The 23,660-nt window shown below is 35.9% G+C and overlaps 1 protein-coding gene across 3 annotated transcripts in view; it reads right to left on the minus strand.

Moving 5' to 3' along the window:
* Positions 1-937: 937 nt before the first annotated feature.
* tio (zinc finger domain-containing protein tiptop) overlaps positions 938-23,660 on the minus strand; it is a 331,986-nt gene continuing 309,263 nt past the window's right edge. For all 3 annotated transcript variants that reach the window (XM_074126807.1, XM_074126808.1, XM_074126809.1), the window contains 2 exons: positions 11,258-11,426; positions 938-9,782 (listed from right to left, as the gene is read on the minus strand). In XM_074126807.1, the coding sequence (XP_073982908.1) occupies positions 6,449-9,782; positions 11,258-11,426 (3,503 nt within the window). In that variant the 3' untranslated portion in view covers positions 938-6,448. The remainder of the gene's footprint in view (positions 9,783-11,257; positions 11,427-23,660) is intronic.

The following is a 23,660-nucleotide window of genomic DNA, read 5'->3' on the forward strand; positions in this document are numbered from 1 at the left end:
GAGCTTGCACAACGAAGCTTCGACTAGTGACTCATACTCGCTGCTATAAACGAGCATAGATGATAGAATTGAATTTTTCATTTTTCTGCTAGCTGAACTCCAGTATCGGAGCTTCAAAATGGACATAGAAAAATTATTTAGTGCTGTCTTTACTCATTATTTTTGGTTATTATTTTATTATTTACTTTTAAACAATATTTTGTTTTTTAAATCGTGCTTACATTTATTTTCATGTGTATTTATTTGTTGTTTTTTTCTCAATAAAATCATTACTTACCTAAGAGTAATCACTAGTTTTTCTTCAATGGTTATAGGATTTCCATGACAATTTTTCCAAAGTTTTCTTAATTTAGACCTTATTTTTTCTAAAATATAGTCGAATGTGGGTGGGACCCATCCTCACATATTCAAAAAAACGATCCGGATAATTTCTAAGTTCCTTATATAAATGGTGAAAATCACCCAAAGTACTTCGTTTTTTATTTATGGGATGTACATATTTTCTAAAGCGTTTTTTCTTTAAAATATTCCTTTCTTGTTGCTGCTGAACATAAAAACTCTTCTTCACTTCTCGGGACATGTTGCATGTATCACAGCTCTGTTGTGCACACTAATCAGTGATTATATTTTACTCTATATCAGTTATCATCTCTGCTATCATCTATACTCACAGCTCCGTTGTAAACGTACCCTTAGGGAGTAACTTCCTTAGGGCTACTGCTGGACCAGCCATATGCAAGAACAGCTTTCCAGTAAACATCATCCAAACAGCTGACTAACCTACGACATTTATGACTTCATCTTCTTTATTAGTAGTGTATTCCTGAATTAAATTAAAGGAAATAATTTTTTTTTTTTTTTTTGTAAAAGGACCTTCAGGCAGGATTGGGTTAAATTTAAACATTTAAAAATAAAATAAAACAAAAAACACTCAATATAATAGCGGTAAGACTTGGTTTTTATTTGAAATCAATAATTATATTCTATCAATATAATGTTTAAGAGAGATTTAACGAAACACCAACAGCGTCTGTTGCAGCCTTTATTTTATTTTTTCGACTGATCTCATTTTTCAGTTTTCATTAATGAAAAAGAAAAAAAAAAACCAAAATCATTCATCAAAAATTTCTGTAGTTTCTTTTAATATTTATTTACAAATAAATAAAGTATTTATTCATTGAAAAACTTTTCTTTTTATTCACAGCATTTATTTAATTAAAAATTAAATTAAATTGTGTCAGATATTAGGGAGAATATTATATCTATATATAAATAATTTTGTTTTTCAAAAGACTTTTTTAATGTTTATTTCCCAAAATGGCAGAAATTAATTTTAGCAAAAATAAGAAAATAAAAGATTCAAAGGAAAAAACAAAAAAAACAATTAAATTTTCATTCTTTCATTATAATTTATAATTTATTTATTATCGCAGAAAAATTCAAAAAATCGTATACTTTTCATTTGGTCACATAGAATCATTAAGTCTTATTTTTAATTATTTATTAATTATCAATTATTAATTAATTTTTTGTTTGTTCGTTTGTTTGTTTGTTTGTTGTTTTTTTTTTTATTTTTTATAAATATAACATTATTTCAAAAGTACGACATTGTAAATATAAACATGGCTAACATTCTTAATGTTCTAATACCACTAGATAACTTCTTCATTTATTCATTTTTTTTTTCTTTTTGTTTTTTAATTAATTAATTAATTTTTTTTCACAAAAATTTACAATAGTTTTTTCAATAATTTACAATAAAATAAATAACATTTTATTAATTATTATAATTTTAATTTATTTATTCTTTTTCTTTTTTTTTTTAATTTTTAAGATCGTTATACTTCTTTTGTTTTTGGAAACTGACAGAGAAGGTAAACCAAATTTATACCTTAATAAGATTTGTAATTTATTCTCATTTATATATTCTTAATAAAAAATAAAATAAAAATGCCCTGGCACATTAAATATATTATTTAATAATAAAGTATTTATTTTTTTAATTTACGAAAAATGAGAAGTTTATGTAAAACATTTAATTAATTTCAAAAAATAAAAATTAAATTGCACATGGTTGTCTAGTGCTATTAGAAAGTGAACAATAATTACTATTAAAAAATATATATATTAATTTTTTTTTTTTAAATTTTAGGAGAATTTCTATTTTTAGTGCGTGATTGTGTTTCATCATTTTTGGGATGAAAGTTATTTGATTTATTTATTGAGACAGGATGACTAATACCCAAAATGAAAATAGCGCAAAAGAAAAACCTCTGATCCGTGCTACAAAACCTTTTTAAAAGCAAAATTGTATGGCATTCGAAACTTGACAGTTAGATGCTATCTGGGTCCTCTGCAATAATGTTCAGGTAAAAAGAATCGATCAACCAAAAATGATCCAAACTTTATTGAATCGTTTTTTTACGGCCCCCCAAAAACAGTTCCAACTTATCTTTGAGTGATAGTCTATAAGTTGATTTGAAAATACGTTTTCCTCTAGAAAAATTTAGTTTTATAGCATTTCCGTGAGAGGAGGTTGTAGAGCTCACCTTAAATTGCGTTAAGTATGGATCTATTTCTTAGAAAATAAATTCTGATAAGAATGATCTTTTCTAGCTTCCCGTATATCGTCTACTCAGTTTAAGATGGATTAAACTATAATTTTAAGACAGTAAACCTATAATGAAGCCGACTGAAATTTAGTAAATCTTTCTTGAGAATTGTAAGAAAAAAAAAAAGAGAAATTGTAAGAGAAAGTTGTGATTTAAAGTGAATTTCTTTTTTGTCTTCCTTTTGTGCTTATTGTTAAAAGAAAAAGTTGATAATCTGTCTGTCCTAGATTGGACAAAACAGCCCAATTTATTTGTCTGTAGGCTGTCAAAGAGATGAACGCATGTGTTTGGGGGGGCCTCAGAAATAAAGGTGAATTTATTATCAAGTTTGTTTGATATACTCCATATTCTGGTTTATAAGAGATAAGAACAACGCAGAAAGAGAGAGAATGATGATGAGAAGAGAAATCAGGATGGTAAAGAAATAAAAGCTACGTAACTATTTCTAAAAACTTCAGCTGTCCGCCTTATCAATCAGTCGTGAGCAATAAACAACTATAAGAATAGAAGGAGAAGGAGAGATTTGGGAGAGAGAGAGAGAGAGTAGGTGATGTTCTATAAAATGAGAAGACCAAAAAAAAAAAAGGTCCAGGGGAGAAGGGGAAGATTAAGATTTTTTAAAAGAATGAGAACATATTACAGAGGTTGATTTGTGGCGGACAACGGGTATAAGTAACAACCTAAGACAAGAATGATGGACCGGGAGCTGATGTCAGATCTGTTCCCCACTCAGAAGACCTAGGGCTCAGAATAGTAAGCACATCTATCGAGCACTCCTCTCATCCCTTCTACACACACCTAGACTGGCAGACGAATACACACACGAGTTTAGTAAAAGATAGAAAGATTGCGTAGGAAAGACACTGGTTTATAAAAACCAGATAGAAAAAAAAAAACTTAAAGAGATGAGGTGGGGGACTATAAGATTTGGTATAATGATGATTTATATAAAACGAACTGCCAGTGGTAGTGTGTACGTATATAAAACCATTTGAAGGACTACTTTATATATATATATACATACATAAATACGTATACATCTCTACATATTTATTTATACATCAAAAGAGGGCGGCCAGCCGCGCACAATTTCAGTGAACTTTATTTAGGTGGGGCAATTTATTGGCGATGGAGGGGAATCATGTAAATTAATTGTCCTTACCAAAGGTTTGGAAGTCTGTGTCTTGTTTTTTTATTTAAATGCGTGACCACGGCGGACTCGATTTCATTTTCTCGATTTCTCTAATCAGGTGCCAAACTGTATTATTATAACAGTGGATTGTGACATAATAACACAAAATTAGACTATGTAAGAGGTTTTTTTATTAAAATAAATCTAAAAAATTGTAGATCAAATTTGATTTGATTCAAAATAATATCTTATACGTCACTTTTATTTTTTTTGTTATTAATTTTAAGTAATTTATTAATTTATTTGATAGATTTAAAATAAAGACGGCAGGAATTTATTAAAAAGTTTAAATCAACGATGGGAGAAGCTACCCAGTGGCAGCACTGCGCTTGAGAGTTTTAATAATTAAAATCACATTCACGCAAAACACGAGACCCCCCCACCTATTAAGACATGGCGGTGGATTTTACGGAATTTTTGAGGAAGTGAGCATCCGGACTAAGGGATTATCTTGTGCAAATATTGAGGTCATATATTGTGGTTACCTATATTGATGGAAACCTATTGATGCTTTTCGTAAAAATCCCCCTCAATTTTATAGCCCCATGTACTTTAGTTGGTAAAGTGTTGTACAAATCTTTCTAGCTATCTTGTATCGTGTGTTCATTTCTTGTAGTTTTCATTTAGTGCAAGGATTCCATGTTTGTCTTTTATCTATGAACAGCCCCCCAAGGTAGCGGTGGTTCCATCATCAGGGGGGTTGTTAAGTAAGAAATTCGGTCACAGTATAGAGGAGGCCTTTGTTGTTTTCCGAAAAGTAAAAGTACCATATTGACACTTGCTACCATTTTTCTTTTATTAGCACCAAACTTAAAGTATCTTTTACTGATTTTACTCTTTTGATACCAAAGAAGAAATAATTTTTTTTTTTTTTTTTGCTTTTTAGGCACAAGGGCAGATGATAGTACGGGCTAACACAAATTAACTCAAACACGCACAAAAAATTAATAAATTATTAATTAATTAAAAAAAAAATGATTGAAATTTAAAACTTAGCCTAAATTTACTTTCCAATGAGCTACTTTGATTATATTTTGTTCTTCTTTAGCTTTTCTTTTTGTTTTTTAATAAAAACAAAAGGAAATTTGTTTTCTTTGTATTCTATAATTATTTTATAATTTTATTATACTTTCTTATAATCCGCGTATACATATTGTACAATAGTTAACTTTTTTAAATTAATTTTCTTTGAGTAGTTTATCGTAATTTTGTTTTCTTTCAAATTAGTTCTTCTTTTTAAATAAATTTCTTTTTAAAAAATATGTTCTTTTTTAATAATAATTATAATAATAAAAAGAAAAAAAAAGAAGTCTGTTGTTTTTCAATCAATCATACAATGATAGAATATATATTATATATTTTTACATTTTCTTTTACCAAATTTTATTTAATTAATTTTTTTTTTTGTGTAAGATTACAAAGAGATGATTTAAAGATAAATTATGTATGATTAATACAAGTAGAAATTCTGAATCTCTTTATTTTTTAACTATTAGTGATTCTTTTTTTTTTATATAAAAAGAATTTTATTTATTTATTTATATTAGGTATTTATATTTATCACGTTGAATAATACCAAAAAAGACAATGCTACAAATAGCTATTTAATTAAAATTGTGATAAAAACACGTGAAACTTTTTTTTAAAGACGTATACTTTTCAAATTGGAGGTTTTCCTTGTTTTTTAAGTTTTACATTTTCTTTTCTTAACTTCCAGTTTACAATTTTGGAGGGGGGCACAGTCCGGATTTTATTATTATTATTTTTTTGTTATGAATCGAGTAGACGTATAGACGAATTCTTTTGTCACGAAAGGAGTTAACTTTATACAAAAATTTATATATATAAAACAAGTATAAACATCGTTTATACATACAATAATATACAATAATTATTTATATAATTTAATTTTTTGCAATTAAATTTTTTCTTGTTTATATTTTGTTTTCAAGCAGTCAGGCATAGAATTTGAGAATTTATTACTATTTTAATTTGTACATGATATTTTAATTATTAATTATTACATAAAACTTGATTACAAAAAAAATAATAATAATTCGCCAAAAACGATCACCACTCGATTCATCTATTTTTTTGAATTTGAATTTTTTTATTATTACTTTTATTAATATTAATTAACAATCTAATAGATAAAATAAATTATAATAAAACGTTATCTATATTTATATGTATATATATATATATCACGTGTTTTTCAGTATACATAATGTGTACAATTTTTAATCTTTATAATTTTTTTATTATTATTAAGGACGCCATTAGACGAATATGTCCATTTTATTTGTTCGCTTTTTTCTAGGCGTTTTAAAATTATTAGCTGTTTATTTATTTTGCATGTTTTTATATATAATCATTTCTATATATTTATAAAGGTATACATCAGAGTTTGGAGATCGCTCTAATATTTCATAAAACTTATCCTATATATAAACTAAATTCACTATCACGGGTAAAAAGAGATATGCAGCCAAGAAAAAGGAAATTAGAATAAAATAAAACGATGGGATTTTATACAAAGGAATGGCAAATAGAGAGACGGTATTTATTTATATATATATATATATATATATGCATGTATATGTATACTATTTACACTGCAGATCCAACACACATACACAAACTATTATACATATTTACTGGATAGCTGTTTGGCCAGTTCTGTGTACTTGAGGAACTTAGAATGAGGACTTTCCTCAAATGGTTGAGGTGGCTGTGGACTCTTGGCCGCACCGGAGGACGTTGACGGCCCATTGTTGTTTCCATTTGGCCCTTTAGACGATGAACTAGGCGACGGGGTGCTAGCGCCTCCTCCAGCGCTACTCGGCGCTTTCATGGCCACAGGATCCGGAATGACACCGTCCTTCACGAAATGCATTTTGGACAGATGATGCCTGTACGCACCTTTTGATATGAAGGGTGTGTCACAGAAGGCACACTTCATAATTGAATCGGCCGTAACCACTGCATCATTACAGGCCCAGCTAAAAGCTAATATTGCTCCGGGTGTATTACTTTGTTGTGTTGGTGTATTTGAGGTGCCCGGCGTGGACGCGTGGACAACACTGTTCGCCGTAGACGAAGATCTGGGTGCGTGAGTCTCAGTCTTGTCGCATAATTTTTGCAATGCTGCTAACGGATGACTGGCTCCTTTGGCCGTTGATGAACCAGGTTCGCCTTGGGCACCACTGCCGCCGGATAAATTGTCAAACATTGTAGAAAGAGCTCCTAGACTACCTGTAGATTTCTTTTCCGTCGTACTGCGGGGAGTACCCGATCTGTCACTACTGGCCGGGCTGCTGCTATTTCTACCTGGACTTGCTACATGATCCCTGGAAGATGGTCGCACGCTGGCAGGAGGACTAATTACTGGACTTGCAGTAGTCCTCTGGCTTCGTTGATCCTCATCTTCCCCAACTGCAGACCGCGCCTCTTCCTCTGCACATAAACGTTTTGCTAAAGGTTCATCACTTTGAAAACTCCTTCTGTCTTCCTCATCTTCATTACCATTCTCCATTTCCTGTTTTATAGTAACTTCCGTTCTAGCATCAATGGGATATTCTTCAGCCTCCCTCTTTACACGAACTTCTTCTGGTTCCCTTTTTACACGCACTTCGTCATCAGAAGCTTCTCTTTTCACGCGAACTTCAGTTTCATTCGTCTCTTCATGGCAGGTTTTATTCGATGGAGGCGTCTGAATTCTCTTTTCTGGTGTAGTTCTAGGTGTATATCTGTCTTGTTCATATTTTCTATCAGGCGTCATCGCTTCCGAACGCCCTCTTTCGGATATTGAACTAGACTCACTTCCGCTTCTTTCTCTCCTGTACTGAGCACTTGTTTGATGGTGGTAACTCCGGAGGAGATTCATTGTTTGAGCGTCAACAAGAGGCTTAGTGTAGTCTACACTTTCATCGATGCCCAACCGTTTCAGTATGCTTGAACCGATAGGGGCCTGGCCGGGAATGCCAGGTCCAACAAACCCGCCCGCACCATGTCTTGCTCGCGAGTCAAAACTTTTTTCTATAAGCTTCTCAATAGCATTTAATACGGATGGAGAAGAGCCTTTACCATCTGGTTTGCCATCCTTTCCTGGACTTCCTGGGCCGAGTGACAGATCTGTTGGTGCCGGTGACCGTGGTCTTCGTTTCTCTTCCTTCATTTTGCTGGTCTCTCGCAAAGCTTGAGCTACGTTACCGTGAGGATCGGCCAGCATGTTGGAAGAGAGAAGAGCGTTCTTAAGGAGATTCTTCTGGTCGCCACCCACGCATAATCTAATATGATCTACAAACACAGCCATATCTATTTTCTCTTTACATTTTTCGCAAGTAATTCTTCCGGCAGAATGCATTTCTCGCCCATGTTTCATCAGCATGATACCTTCCCCATTCTTCAGCTCATTTTGAGCTCGCTCCAGTTCCAGTAACTTTCTCACTGGTAAAGATTTTTTCCTTTTTTCTCTTGTTTGTCTTCTTCTTCCGCCGCTTTCAGTAATTGACCTCATAATGTGCTCCTTGTAATGTGAATTCTTAACCATATGATTGCTCAGCTCTTTTAGAGAGCTGAATGCCTGATCACAGACTTTACAAGTCAGCACCGCACTAACATGGCTACTGGCGGCTCCGGTAGCTCCGATACTCCCGCTGCCAACATTACTTGATGTCGTATTACCACTTGCAGCCTGATTTCCAGTCTGTCCAGATGGATTTGATCCTGATTTGTTTTCGTCAGCCGATTTCCATGAGATAATCTGCTCTTGAGATATTATGTTTGTGTAATGTTGAGTTTGCTGCATATGACTAGTCATTTCTGCAAGTGATCTAAAACTCTGACCACACCACATGCATTTCAAAATCTGCCGTGTTTGTTCAGCACCCTTTCCTAGCCAAACATCCTGACCTCTGACTAACTTTCTTGGCAATGGCATTGTTTCCTTTATTAAAAGATTGAGATCGGACTGATTTTGGCTAGATTTGCCCGAGGAAGAGTTTAAAGAGGGCAGATTGGTAGGAGAAGATACTGGAGTTTGTTGAGGAGGTTGTACTGGAGGTGGAGGAGGGGGTATAATCGGCGAAGGGAGGTTCACACCGCAATGCTTCGCTTCCTTCATGTGAGTGGTCATGGCAGCCAGACTTGGGAAGCTTTGCTTGCACCAAACGCATTTCAATACATCCTTTGCTTGTTCGGCTCCCTTATTCAACCAGTGTGACTGCCAAGCACTGTGGCGATTACCTCCACTGCTGCCCACAGGTCGGTACTCATCGCCGCCAAGTTTGCTAAGTTCACTCATCTTCTCTAAAGCTTTAGTTGCGTCACTAGGTGTCGGCGTACTAAAACTTTTATCCGGCATTTTCATCTTTCCATTCCATATGTCCGGCTGGCTGTTACTTTTTGGCGAAAGACTGTTGGCTGCAGCAACTGCGGCCGCAAAATAAGGAAAGTGGGATGCAACAACTGGAGACGTCCATGGTGATACAACTGGCTTGTAGTCTGGTGCAGGCCTTGGAGGTTTCTTAACTTGTGGCGTTGGTGACAATGAGACTGGCGAAGAATCGTCAACACTCCTCTTCCTACTGGTCACCGACAAATCTAAGGGGCTATTCAGTGGCACTTCGGGCGGCGGTGAGCCAGATTTACTCAAATTGAGGACGGGCGATTCACAACTAGATCTCTTTGTGCTAAAATCTAATACAGTAGACCCTTCGGGAGATTCTAAAGGGGGCGATGTAGCACTGTTTGCTGGCATCAATATCGGAGGAGAGGATGAAGATACTAATGGTGAGACGGAACCATGTGGTGATGTCAACATCCTGTGTAAAGGCTGCGGATAGGCAGCCGTAGGTGGGAGTAATGCTATTGGGCTGACAGCAGGCATGGGAGTTCCTCGTTCTGAACTGGCTGAATCCCTTGAAGGTGACCTAGCTATCGAAGATCCTCTTGAATCGTGGCCAGGGCTCATTTCCCTTGAAAATAATAAAAGAAAAACATATTCAAACATAACAATAAATAAAATAATAATATACGTACAAATCGATATATTGCAAAATACTGTGTATTAGAAAATGAATTATATTTTATCTGGAGCAAGGAGAGTGTCAGATATAAAGAGGGGAGTTTAGAAGTAGAAAAGGACAGAGGGAGCTGGGAGAAATCGACGGATTCTCTGTTGATTTATGATAATGGCAAGGACACGTCTGCTAAATATTGCTGTCAACTCAGTCACTGAAAAACGGCCAATATGGTGAACATTAGAGAAGCTTCCATACTCCAGGGTGTCTCCAACTTCGGTGCACTATAATTCATCCGATGGAGGGGTCGCTTATATAGTTTATTTATTGCAGAGTATATAGAACTTTTCTTTATTATTATATTTTTTTAAATAAACAATTTCCCGTTTTCTTTATAGCCCTATTATGCCTATTAATTTTATTAAGAGCACAATTCACTCTACGAAATTCTTAATATATATATGAAAAACTGAGAATGAATGGAAAATTTAATGTGAAGAAATGCGAGAAAATGTCCTTAATTAAGGAAATGAGATTATCCAGTTATGCGCGCCTATTAAAAGATTTTGATCTATATTGGATCTGAAAATAAATAGAATAATTGGAGTTGTTTTGGGCCGTGATGTCACCAGTGCCTTTGGGATCAACCAATTGATTGACTCCTATTCTCTTACGATGAACGCACTGAATTGGATGATGTTCACCAGAACAGGTCATTAACCTTCCAATTTACCTTTTCCTATCTCACCTACTTTAATTTATTTTTATATTTTTATTTCAAATGTTTTTATCAAATTTTGCCAAATGAGATAAACGATATGATAATGGAAAGAAGGCGGAAACTCCATTCTGAGGCGCGACTCCAATCGAGATCTTCCTCTCACCGGTCCTTTCATGGTTTTTTGTTTTGTTTACCTTCAGTTGAGGTCATTGGCGCCTGGTGCATTCTTCAGTTTACTATCGTCGCCGAATAATGAGGTTAAGACGCTTCTAGGAAGAGAAAATCCAAGCTTAGCTTGGTCTCAAGTCCGGAATATATCGTATTAATGCACTAACTACTTAGGAATACACTAAGCACCATGTTAATCTTTTAAACATTAATGAAAAGCAATAGAAAATCGTTTGTTCAAAGTTGTGATGGCCGCCAAATTCATGAAAAAAGATGAGTTCTTTGCTTTAGATCCAGTTTAAAATAAGATCATGAAAATAATAAATAGTTTCATTGCAAGTATGTTGAAGAACGAATAACAGAAGGTGGACAAAGGGTCGCTTGAAAATGTGCTAGATGCGACTTCTGGAAGTAGAAAGTGAATAGAGGATGAGGAGTTGATAAATAAAAAATAAAGACCGGCTGGATGGAAAGAAAATTATTGGTGGGAATTCAGGATGAGTCCAAAAAAAGCTGGAATAAAAGTTTTGGATAAACGTACCTGATAGGAGCAATTGGTTCAGCTGGCTGTACCAGAACAGCAGGCTCAAGTGGAGGCGGTGAATTTGGCGGACTTGAAGCGGCCGTCCCAAGACTTCCTTCTTCTTCACCACCAGACTGAGAGCCTTCTTCCTCTTGACCGTCGGGTGGCGCTTCGCCTTCCCCTTCCCCTGTGGGAAACAGAAAAGCAAAAACAAGACAGGTTAGACAGGTTAATAAAACGGCCTTCAATATTGCCAAGTATTTAGCTAGAGAGAGTATGCGAGTATATATATATATATATATATATATATATATAAAGTTTATCTTAATTCAAGCCTAGGAACTAGTGTAAGGGTGGGATAGCGAGAGCGGTTAGTACAGTAATTAATGACGGGCCACTTAGCACCAGGTTAGCGAGGCAATAACATTCGCGCCATCAATCCTTTCTAACATCACAGCTCCAGAGCTCAGGCTCTTTACAACGCAAACAGTGGTGCCTCCTTCAACTGCCTGGCCTTGATTAAGGAGATCTTCTACACCTTACTAGTTGGTACTTCGCCACCCACTACTCACACCACGACAAACACGCCTACTTAGTATTGCTATCACACTGGACCACTAAATCTTCTACATCAATGCATTTACATATTCATTTACTTTTTCAACTAATGAAAATTTAACAAACTTTTCCTTATAAATAAATATAATTAAAAAATAGAGCTCAAAATAATAAAAAAACGATTTGAACTTAACTTCTCTAATCCTCAAAATTCTAAACAGTTTTGTCCCAACTCCGAAAATATTTAACTGTTGCCAAATATAACTCTATAATTTATTACACCGAAATGTAACCACCTTACAAAGAAGCTCAGTCTGAGAACTGCTTTCAAACGAATTTTTCTATAAAAATGATAAAATTTCAAAAGTTATTAAACTAAAAATGCAAGTAATCAAAGTTTATAGAAATGCCCTGGGCGCCATTTTTTGAGAAGCTGAACGGTTTGGTACATTTCCGGCGAAGGAATTCTCTCCTACTTTTTGTTTCCGCTTCTTACGTCACCTAGTGTGTAAACTAGAGATAGGATCGTAAATTACAGAAAAATGGCTCTCATATTTATAATCCCTTTAAGAGAAGCACAAAGGAAAATCACAGCATCCATTTTCAAGAATATCTTTAAAAATCAGTAAATTTTACTAATTTTGAGTAAATCATTTGTGCTACTTTTTTGTTTTTGGTTGCAGTGGTTGACTTGTACAGTTAAGTAACGTCTATTTTTTTAAGGCAATCTACTAACTTACAGAGGCGACTCTAGCAAACACTTTATTGTAAAGTTCTCATATTAAACATTAAATAAAATCCAAGGCCTAGACCGGGGGAATCGAACCTACTAACCATCATCACATATTAGCTTTGCGGGTCTAGCCTCTAATCGCTTAGCTACCACAGCGCCTGGTTACTTAAGCAGTTTTTTGATTCTACAAAACGACTCGTAGCGATTTTTTCGCAGATCTATAACTAAAAGATAAAATCATTTTTTTTTTTGCATTTATTTATGCTACAATCAGCGCGTTAGCGTTATAAGTAACAGTGATAACAGAGTAACATTGAATTACAGAAGTATATGAGTGGAGAAGTTACCCAGTGGTAACACTCCCAAATATTAGATGGTTAGCCACTCTCTTCACTGGAGAGGAGATCACGAGGCCACTGTTTTTTAAGGCGTCTTGTCGGGTTTTCAGGAAGAGTTCTAGAAGAAAGATTTTTAGCTAAAGGATTTATATGAGATTGCAGGATGAAGTGGAGTTTCCTGTATCGTGTTTTAGCAACTTGTGTGACAAAAGGAATGCTAAGGTCAGTGTGTATAGTCAGGTTGGAGACATAAAAAGGAGCGTGTACAATAGTTCGAAGTATTTTAGATTGTAGAGATTGAATCCTTTGGAGATTGGAGCGTTTAGTTGAACTCCACAGCTCTATTCCATACGCCCAGATGGGTTTCAAAATAGAAGTATAAATTAGTCTTTTGTTGTCCAGAGAGAGTTTTGATCTGTCGTCTAAGAGTCTTTTAAGTAGTCGATAGCGTCTGTTCAGTTCTGTTCTTTTAAGTCTAGTGTGGGGGTTCCAAGAAAGTCTTCGGTCTAAGTAAAGCCCAAGGTAGCGGGCAACGTTCACTACTGGTAGAGGTGTAAGGTTATAGAGATGTGACGAAGAGTGAAGGTGATATAAAATGAATAAAAATTATTTTCTTATGTAAATTCTTGTTACGATTGTTCATGGAAGAGAGGTAGAGCTAAACTCTAATGTGTAATTCAAGTATAATGTGTAAACACATTACCTGTGTAATATTAATTGAAAGTAAAATGATAAATGTGAAGAGAATCGCCATTTTACTGTTCTGGTTTTTAGTATGGTATTCATATAAAACCGTTTCAGAAAAACTTCAAAACGAGGTAAGAAAAAACCGTTTTTGTGTGTTTGTAATAAATACATTCATATACAAAGTAGTGCGATAAAAATAAATAAATAAACAAAAAAAAAAAAAAGAATAAAAAATAAAGTAAAAAAAAAAAAAAACTCAAAAAGTAAATTTATGTATACAAATTATACATAAGTTAAAATGTTATTTCAGCCCACGTATCGCTTGTAAGTTGTATAGAAGTGCTTCTGGTAAAATAAGAAGAAATACAACTGTTGAGGAAGCTTCATCTAGGTGGTGGTAGAGAAGATTTAAACGAAATTGTATTAGGAGGAAAGAACATTCTTTTTCTCATTATTTTGTAGAGTTTATGTGAACGGGCGAAATATTATAAGGAACGTTATAAATAAGGTGGTAAAGAAGAAGAAGAAGAAGAAGAAGAAGGAAGTCTGTAGTTACTCTGAAGAAGACGTGCAGTGGGGGTCGTTCTTCTAGTTATACTAACCATCTCTTCTTTAGTATGGACTCTGTCTATCTCGGATAACTATAGTTACCACATCGTGGACCCCTAGCTCTTCTATATACATGGATATTTGTAGGTGTATGTGTTTAGTGGAGATACCCGCTCGTATGTCGATGCCAATTTATGTAGCACGTCTATAAAGTAATGTAATGGATGTAGACAACACAGTAGTGGTACGGTCATCTTCCCACTGCGTAGTGTAATATACATATGCCTTCAATGCGTCTTACAATCAATTTTATATAGTAAATCAAAATTCCAAAAAAATAAGTGTCTTCAACGTTGTCATATGCATTATAAATTGTAAACGAAAGTGTTATAAGGGAAGGGATTAGCACACTGTGGACGCAGAGATCGTGGGCTCAATTCAACTGCTTGTTGCCTTCTTACAGATCACAGTACGGTGTTGTCTGTAAGGAGAGTACACTGTCCAGGGCATTGGTAAAAGCTTCCGGGCGCCAATGTTAGGAGATATTGAAGCAACTTAAAAGAAAAACAAAAAGTTATCTACAAAAAGTTAAATTTGAGAACAAGAAATAGTTAAAACTTAAATGTTAAGTTACATGATGGGAGAAGTGAGGAGGAAGATAGCCAGCGGCGTATCCGGCCGTTTGTTTAGGGACCACTTAGGGAAAGATACGATACTATCGCCTAGGCCAGTGGTTCCCAAAGTGGTGCATACGGACCCCCCCCCCCCCCCAGGGGTCCCCGGTATCATTCAGGGGGTCTGTGGAAAATTAAAATTGATTTGGGGGTCCTTGAACAACGTCAGGGGGTCCGCGCAAGGTTCAATATAAAATAATAAAACTGTGATCCAATTTTTATTATTATGGAAATTAGAAACTAACAAGGTGACCAATTAAATTTAATCAAAACTAAAAGGGTAATACCTGTGTTTGTTGCAAAACTTTTCTGTAAAAAGAAAACTTGGGAAGAGGAGAACGTTCTCAGTTTCCAAATCTTTCGAAATTGTAAAATAGAGATGAAGATTTGCTTGCTCACTGTCAACACTTAACGGCTCTTCATGCAGACCTGAACCAAAGATTACTCGTGGGGATTTGCGGTTGCTACTCACACACATTGAGCCGGATATAAATACACTCATAACATCTCATCACGTTCATCAAAATTATTAATTTTTTTAAATTTTATTTAAAACAAAAGTTATAATTTCAATAAATACTTCAACAAAATGCTTTTTTAAATTTGTAATTTTTAGACTGCATTTATGTAGCTTTTTCACTTGGGGGTCCGTGGGCAAATTTTGACTATAAAAAGGGGTCCATGGGTCAAAAAAGTTTGGGAACCACTGGCCTAGGCCTACAGGGTCATTAAAAGGCATTGTCATAATTTCAAATTTAAATGAATTACAAAGAAAAAATGAACAAAATTTGAATATTTTTGATATTTATTCAAAGTAAATATTAGAGATTTTAGACATGACTTTTTTAGACATTCAAATAATGAATCAAATAAGCGAAATGAGTTCACATATAACACATAAAAAAAAGAGCAAATTATGTTTCTGTAAATCAATATTACGAATACCAAGGATTTAAATGATAAATTAAATAATACTAATAATAAATGAGCTATGGAGCAATATAACAATTTGATTGGCTGGTATTATACTGTAGTTGGGATGACATCATTGTGAAATGTGTGTCATATAGCTCGCTCTCTCACTCTGTCTCCTTTCCTTGTCACGGACTGCCGGCCTGGCCAACAGAGCAGCAACAGCGAACTGTAGGGACGAGTTTGGGTTTTGGGACGAAGGGCGGAAGTTTGGTTGTAGCGCGCCACCAACAGGGTGGGTATCAATCAAGCAGAAGTGACAGTCGGCCATGCTAATTAATATCAACCGGGCCTCGGCTATTTATCGATCTGCACATAATATATCGGCGGACCTTATATAATGTATGTACTATATACACGGGAGCTGTCAAATCAATCACACGTTACTGTAACACTAACACAAACTTTATTAAACATATACATATATATATATATCACGTTCGCTAGTAGTTTGTGAGTTTGGGGTGGCAGATTGTAGACCTCATTCCACTCGTTCCGGCCAGGCTAACTAGAATTGTTTAGAATTGACGTGCGACAATATAACCGCCCTCAACACCGCCTCTCGGAGTTTTGCACCAGAACTTCGTATTCTGATCACTTTCATATTATGAATTTTTGAAAAATGCTAACGGCTCAAAAATAACGTTAATATAAATATAGATAAGAAGGAAAATTAACAGTATTGACACTCAATGAGTAATGCGGTTAAGCTTGAAGAGATGTTAGTAAGGGATGAAGAAGTAAGGCGGAGAGTCCACTCAGATTTCGGTTAAGAGTGGTTATTGGTCATATTTAAGTTCTTACAGAGTTGTATACAGTCCTCTCTGAATAGATTATTGATTTGTAACTGGTTGAAGACACCGTTATCCTCCTTAGATCCTACAAAGATTCTGTCGAATTGCAAGTCGAACGCTTCAGCTCCGTCTTAAACTTCTTGATGAAGGCGCCACGGTAGCCGAGCGGTTAAGAGGCGAGACCTATAAAGCTAATATGTATTGTGGTACTGGATTCGATTCCCGGTCTTAGGCTTTAGATTTTCTTTAATTGTTAATGTGAGAACTTCGTAGTAAAATATGTTAGCTAATCGCCTCCGTCCACGACACCTAATTGGTAGTTGGAAGTATAAAGCCCGCCTGAAAAAAAATAAGCAACTACTTTTTCTTTTACTTCTTGATGAATGTTTTAGGAAATGTAGAATTAAAATGAATACACCATCACTTTTCGGAGAGCCTTTGCATTCAGTGCTTCTAAATGGTAGAAATCATTCTTGGGTTAAATAAAGTCCGCTATTTGGGACTCTATCAGGACAAAATACTCACTTGGAATCTGCATACTAATCTCTAGGGGCAGGATACTCTACTACACAAACTGCTCCCATGATTACTGGATGAAGGTTCCCACTTTACTCTAGACAATAAAGTTATTTTCAACATTTATGGAATAGAAGCGCATGGTGCTCTCTCACCGCCAACTAACTCTTCAATTCAAAATTCTCCATTTTACGTTTTACAAACAGACCATCCACAGCAATGTTTCTTTTGTACATCGCTGCCTTATCACATCCCTGTATAAAAAAAAATTGCATAATTTTCCTCTCCACTAAATTCCTTAATCCAAAAATTCTCCTCTTGCGCCATTCCAGTAGAAGACTGAGACGCCATTGGACAAAAGATCTACTTATGGAATAAATGGGATCCATAATTTGGTGTAAATAAGTAAAGTATCCCTCCCACTTCTCATACAGTTAAACTCTAAGCGTCATTATTCAACTAATTACTCTCATCTCCCACAACTCTATTAGTAAATACCTTCATTCATATCTATCGCCTGCATATTTCTCAATTCCATTAAATATCTCAGAGGGTTGTTAGTGGACAACCTCGTACTCACCTATTGCCCTCATCACATTAAAAGGTAGTGGAGAGCCTCCATCCTTTGCTTTGTACATGCACAGAATTCAGTTAGAAAACTCTTGAATCTAAATTAAACTGGCCATCTTAGATAGGCCGCTGATAGAACTAAAAAACTTTTCATTCTTGGTGAAGTCAAACCAACTAACAAAGGAGAATGTGAAGAAAGTTGTAAAAGATAAAGAACTCAACTAGTTTAAAAGCGTGGGGGCCGGCGGTTGGAAGCAGGAGATGTGGGAAAGAAGAAACCTTTCCTTCCAGTTGAAGACATTTTGATTACTTATGAGAAGAGTGGCTTGTGTTTGGGGGTAGAAAGAGAGAATGAAAGATTCAATTTGATGATAAAGTGATGTTCTAAAAGAAGGGACAAGAAGCTGGAGGAGACCGAACCAGGAGGAATAGAATAGGGAAGATCTCGTCACACGGAGAAGAAGAACAAGAAGAAGAAGTGAAGAAAGTTTACATAGCAGTTGGACAGAAGAGTAAATACTGCACAGAACAAGGGGGCTGTGGCTCTGCATTGTTTTTAGTACCACCTTTTACCACTTGAGCGGGTGGCTAGGTTGACAGACTGAGGGCCCTTTCCTTACCCCTCCGCATACCTCTTCACTCAATGTTCTGCCCTTTGCGTTCCTTTTTAGTTTCCTTACCTTGAGAATAGACTGGGCCAGGTATTGTTTTGCCTTATTATGAGGAAAGTTGGTATATCATTATCTTGAATGACGCGCCCAGAAGTACAAGGAACTGATAAAGAAGGTAGTACTCTTAGGCTCTCTTCTTCGGCGCAGGGTTCACGCTGTTCTCATTGAAACCCTTTCCCTTATAATTAAACATTTCATCATGGTTGTATTAATAGTTTTCTACTGATATGAAGAGGTCTATTTTCTGATGAATGGAAATGTCTTAATTTCTGTAGAAAGGGTATGGGGGCGTAAAACTCAAACACCTTTGTGAGTTCAATTTTCATTTTAATAAATTTAAATGACGTTCCAAACCTTTCACAAATTACCCAATGATAATATTAATATAGAAACGGGAACTTTGTTAAAAACTGTCTCCTTTTAGCATTTGTTTGTTTCTTCAAAAGAGATGCTATCTCTTAGAGAATTATGTTTCCTGGACATCAGTCAAGTTCCGCTTATTATTCCGAGCGAATGAACAAAGGATCAATAATTAACTGAGGCATTAAATTGTACTTGGAAAATGATTTGAGAAAGAACCTGGCTAACGATTCTGAGCTAAAGCATCAAAATTGACGCGAAAATCCACAAAAACTGAATTCTGTTCCAAGAACGATTCCTTCTAGCACTGAACAACACAGTAACAACTCGTTCAAGCCTTGTAACACCTCAAATAACAACACTAACAACTCCTACTAATCCTAAAACAACCCCAACAACCCTATTAACAACTCAAGCAAGACCAGTAACAATTCCTGCTTAAGTTTGTAATTTTACTAAAATTTTGAGTAGCCATTTGTATTCCGCAGATGAGAAGGGGCAACTATTGCATTGAGATGTCAATTTAAAGTAAGGGAACCCCTTAAACACCCCTTAAACCCCTTAAACACAAAATTTACCGTCAAAATGTTTTGAATAAAAGTAATAGCTCTACGTGAGCAGTGTACCATAAGCGAACGAAAAATTGAAGCGGCAATTTTTCAAAAAAATAAAATAACAATTAAGAAGCAAAATTGAAAATTTTGATCAGTAAAAGTGCAATTCCGCGATAATTTCCGGCGGATACCAAAACTAGAAACAAAGGATCAAAAACAAATATCTATTTCATTACAGTCTAAAGAAATTGTACACAATTTTGTGTAGCGAGTGTCGAACAGTACTAGTGCGTTGACCGGTTAAGATTTCCGGCACTATGGCGCCCCGGACAGGATCTTGGCACGTAAAGTTAATAGCCGAAGTGAAGGGTACATTACCATAAGTTAAAGGTTGATTATGCGATCAAGAGGCTACTTGCTGCCAGTTAAAAGGCCACCATCTTTAGAAGGAGGGCGGATAGACTATAGAAATACAGGGGCCGGTCTGATCTCCGCAACCCCCCTCCCTTCTTACTTTTGCTAGCGTATCATTGCTTGGATGTTGTGTGCTTGCACCTACGATGCACTCACTTCTAATTGCATTGATTTATACAACTATTGTATATTGTAGAAAGGACAAGAGATGCAAGTTTAGTGCGCCGGAAGGGGAGGTGAAAGGACTAAGGAAGGAGGTGGAAATGGCGGGAGAAGGCTAAGCCCAATCCGATTGGTTACTTAGAGGCAGGTTAGTTTCATACTTTTTATTTGCAAAACTGCCTCTCCACCATTTCCTTCCTTTTTGGTTTATACCAGTATACCCACATTGGGTTTTATTTTTCCTTCTTTTTTTCTCTCCGCTGGAGTATTGGAGGAGAACAATTCTCCGCAGGCTTTAGAGTCGTGACCGAGAGGCGAATTATGCGCTGTATCCTTTTTATTTAGTTTATTGTCCTGGCGCAGAGGACAAAAGTGCAGTCGAGGATGGAGTAATGGTGGAGTACACAACACAGCGGAGAGCGATCTGCATAGAGACACCTTATCTGAGTTATGCAGAATGCAGTTCCTAAGTCTTGCACAGGCAGACATACCAACGCCTCCTTCTAACCACCCTGTTCCTCGCCCAGGATTCTTGACTTTATATATAGCAACTAGCCGCCGGCTGTCCCTTACCCGACTTAACTTCTTATCTCTTCACCTTAAACTCATATAAAATGTTTTTTTTTTTACTTTTATATTAACTTCAAACACAGGACCTTATAATGCAGACTGTTAATTGGTAAGTAAGTCTCTCCCTCTGGTCGCAATAACAGAAGAAATACTGTAATGTGTATAAACTGGAATGCCTCCAACCTCGTATCTTTCAACGAACATACTATGTACCACATTAACATAACAACGGTAAAGTCAATACAATTAGAATTAATTGTGAGCGTATTTATATTATTAAGTTGCACAAACATTGTGGCCACAAGTATTCAAAAAGCATCGATATTTTGGATACAAAGTTTAACACAAACAAACAGTGGAATCATTTTTATAAAAAGAAAAATTCACAAAAACTAAACAATCAACTCTGTAGAGTCCTTTAGACCATACGATTTTTTTTGCTTTCTAAATTTGGAATTTAACTTACAAGATTTAAGTGATATTAAGTGCTTAAATTATACTTAAAGGGAAGCCCAACCACAAATCTGGCCCGGAAGTGTTCTTGATCGAATTTTGACGTGAAACTGTTACATTAAAACTTTGGGCTACATATAATAAAAATGGTAAGAGGAATAATAGATTCATTAAAGCAGTTTTATCGATTGATTGATTTGGTCCATTAACCATTTTGTCGAATGCTGTAGCGGAGACATTTCAGTGAAATATCAAATTTGATTTTTTTGCCTAAATTACTTCTGAATGCGTAAAGAATTGGAACGTTTAGTCAATCCCCATACTTCAATGCCGTATGACCAAATAGGTCGCAGTAACAACAGGTAAGCCTATAAGAGTCTTTTGTTTTGTAAGTTGAGTTTAGTAATCGTTTATCAAGTAGTCTAGCGAGAAGTTTGTAGCGTTGGTTAGTTTCTTGTCTTTTCAATCTAGTATGGGGATTCCATGTCAACCGTTTGTCTAGGTACAGTCCAAGGTAGCGTACTTTGTCCACAGTTGGTATAGAAGTTTGGTTCAAGATGATGGGAGGTAGGATATTTCGTCTTAGAGTAAATACTACATATTTTGATTTCGTAACGTTAGTTTTGATTCGACATTTGATAAGCCAGTCCTTTAAGTGGTTGATGTGCGTTTAAAGAGTTCGTGTAGCGATAAGAGGATCGGAATGAGGAGATAAGATAGCAGTATCGTCAGCAAAGGTGGAGAGGATAGTACTTGGATGTTGAGGTATGTCTGCTGTATGTAAGGAATAAAGAAGAGGCCCTAGGACACTGCCCTGAGGAACTCGTTTCTTAAAATTTCATTCCTCTACAGCAGCTCATCCTAATCCCTTAATTGAACACTTATCTTCTTCCACATTACCAGGCACATTACCACTCCAAGGAGATTGAAGAGAAGATGGCCCCGCGATCTACTCTCCTCATAACAGCATAGTGCATCAGTTAATGTTAATGAAGTGTCACCACTGGGTGCCTTCTCCAATCTACATTCAAGACATGACGTAACATCACATTTGCTTGTTGCAACAACCGTTGTAGTCGCAGATTTATAAAAAATTAAAAAAAAATCAAATTAAATAAACTTCTACTAACTTAGGTCACATTGAGATACTCAAAGAAAATATAAGAAATGAAGACATCCTTAAGATGGAATATTCTCAAAACGCGAAATATCTCTGATGATGGACACTTCTTTAAAAATTATTTATTACAGATAATTAGCAGAATTTTAATATAACATATATTCATATATTTTTTGTAAACACTTAAAATAAAAAAGTGTTTTCCTGAGTGGGATTTATGAGAGACGTAAGATTATGAAGTAGTTTATTGGAATGATTAAATGGGATACCTGTTGGTACCTACAGCATCGTGTTGACTGCAGCAATATGTCTACAGAACGGAGGGAAAAAAATAAAAGAGGAAGGAGTGAAGGTGAATATCAATGGTTTGATATGTTAGACGAGAGGTACGATTTAAACGGGTGACGAAGTAAATACTCCGTCGCTGAAATATAGCCGCATCGACAAGTCTGATGAGCTCTCGGCAGTGTGGAAAGAGAGAAAAAAGATCTATCACCATGTTGGAACTGATAAAAAGAGTGACTTTCCTGATGGGATAGGAACTCTGGATGAAGAGCGGGTGGCAGTAGTTTGGTTAGATTGAACGCTGGACTAGGCGCGGGGCAATGGATAAAATGAGCTAGTGTGTGTAAAGGATGTTTGGGTTGACATGATCATCAGTCAACAAGTGAAACACACAGCCAGCTGTCAACCTAGTCCTGGACTTTACCAAACCACCACCGATCGTCTCCACTTCCACGTCCATCGGCTACCTACAAACCGGCAGCCGGTTCCCCTGTATTAGGCCACTGTTCAGGCCAGCCAGAATGGAACAGATACCCGTTTCGGCTACTGGCCGACGGAAATAATTGATTAATTATGACGGATTGGTTTCCGGTCACCAGACACCATCTCACTCTACGGATATACTGTGGCGCGGCGCCTCTTACTCAATTCAATGTCCAACATATCATCATATCACCTGTCAACATTTTTTTTTTTTAAATGAGGACAAAAACTGAAGGGAAAAAATTTCGAGGTCAGAAATTATTTATGCATTCTGAATATTTAAATTTTTTAATTATCAATTTTGCAAAAATTCACACCAACTGTTTTTGTTTTACTTATTTAAAAGAAAAAGATGAAAACTTTGGATCAGGCAGTTAAAGTTGTAATCTCATCAAGCGCCCACAAACAAGACAGAATTAGGAAACGGTGTAGCGCCCCTAAACCTTAAATTGAAAGAATTCAATTTTTCATATTAAGGTGGTTTCGAGATGTAGGATTTGATAATTAAAAAAAAAAACAGAGGAGGGTTTAGCTCAGTGATTGCTGCATTCTAACACCGGAGATCGCGGGTTCGAATCCAGCTGCTAATCCTTATTCTCATCAAAAGGAGCTTCACTACCCGGTGATGGACATAAGTTGTCTGTAATCGAGAACACTGACTGGTGGGCTGGTAGTGCACTGAAAAAAGGCTTCGAGCGACAATGGCAGATGATTGAAGTACTTACAATAAATAATAATAATAAATCTATGTGAACACTCATATTTCCTGTGTCAACTCGATATAGATAATTAAACTCGATCGTAACACTTCCTCTCAGTCCGGATGTAAAGTTAAAACACGATCAACGCCATCTAGCGTACACCTGACTCCAAGATAGTCACAAAGGTAATCCTCTCTCTCTCTCTCAGTCGGGAGCAATCGCCGCCTGAGAGGTTTCTGTTGAAGACATTAGCATAT

Source organism: Rhodnius prolixus, unplaced genomic scaffold (genome assembly GCF_049639745.1).
Source record: "Rhodnius prolixus isolate KJV_2025 unplaced genomic scaffold, Rpr scaffold_3, whole genome shotgun sequence".
NCBI classification, from domain to species: Eukaryota; Metazoa; Arthropoda; class Insecta; order Hemiptera; family Reduviidae; genus Rhodnius; species Rhodnius prolixus.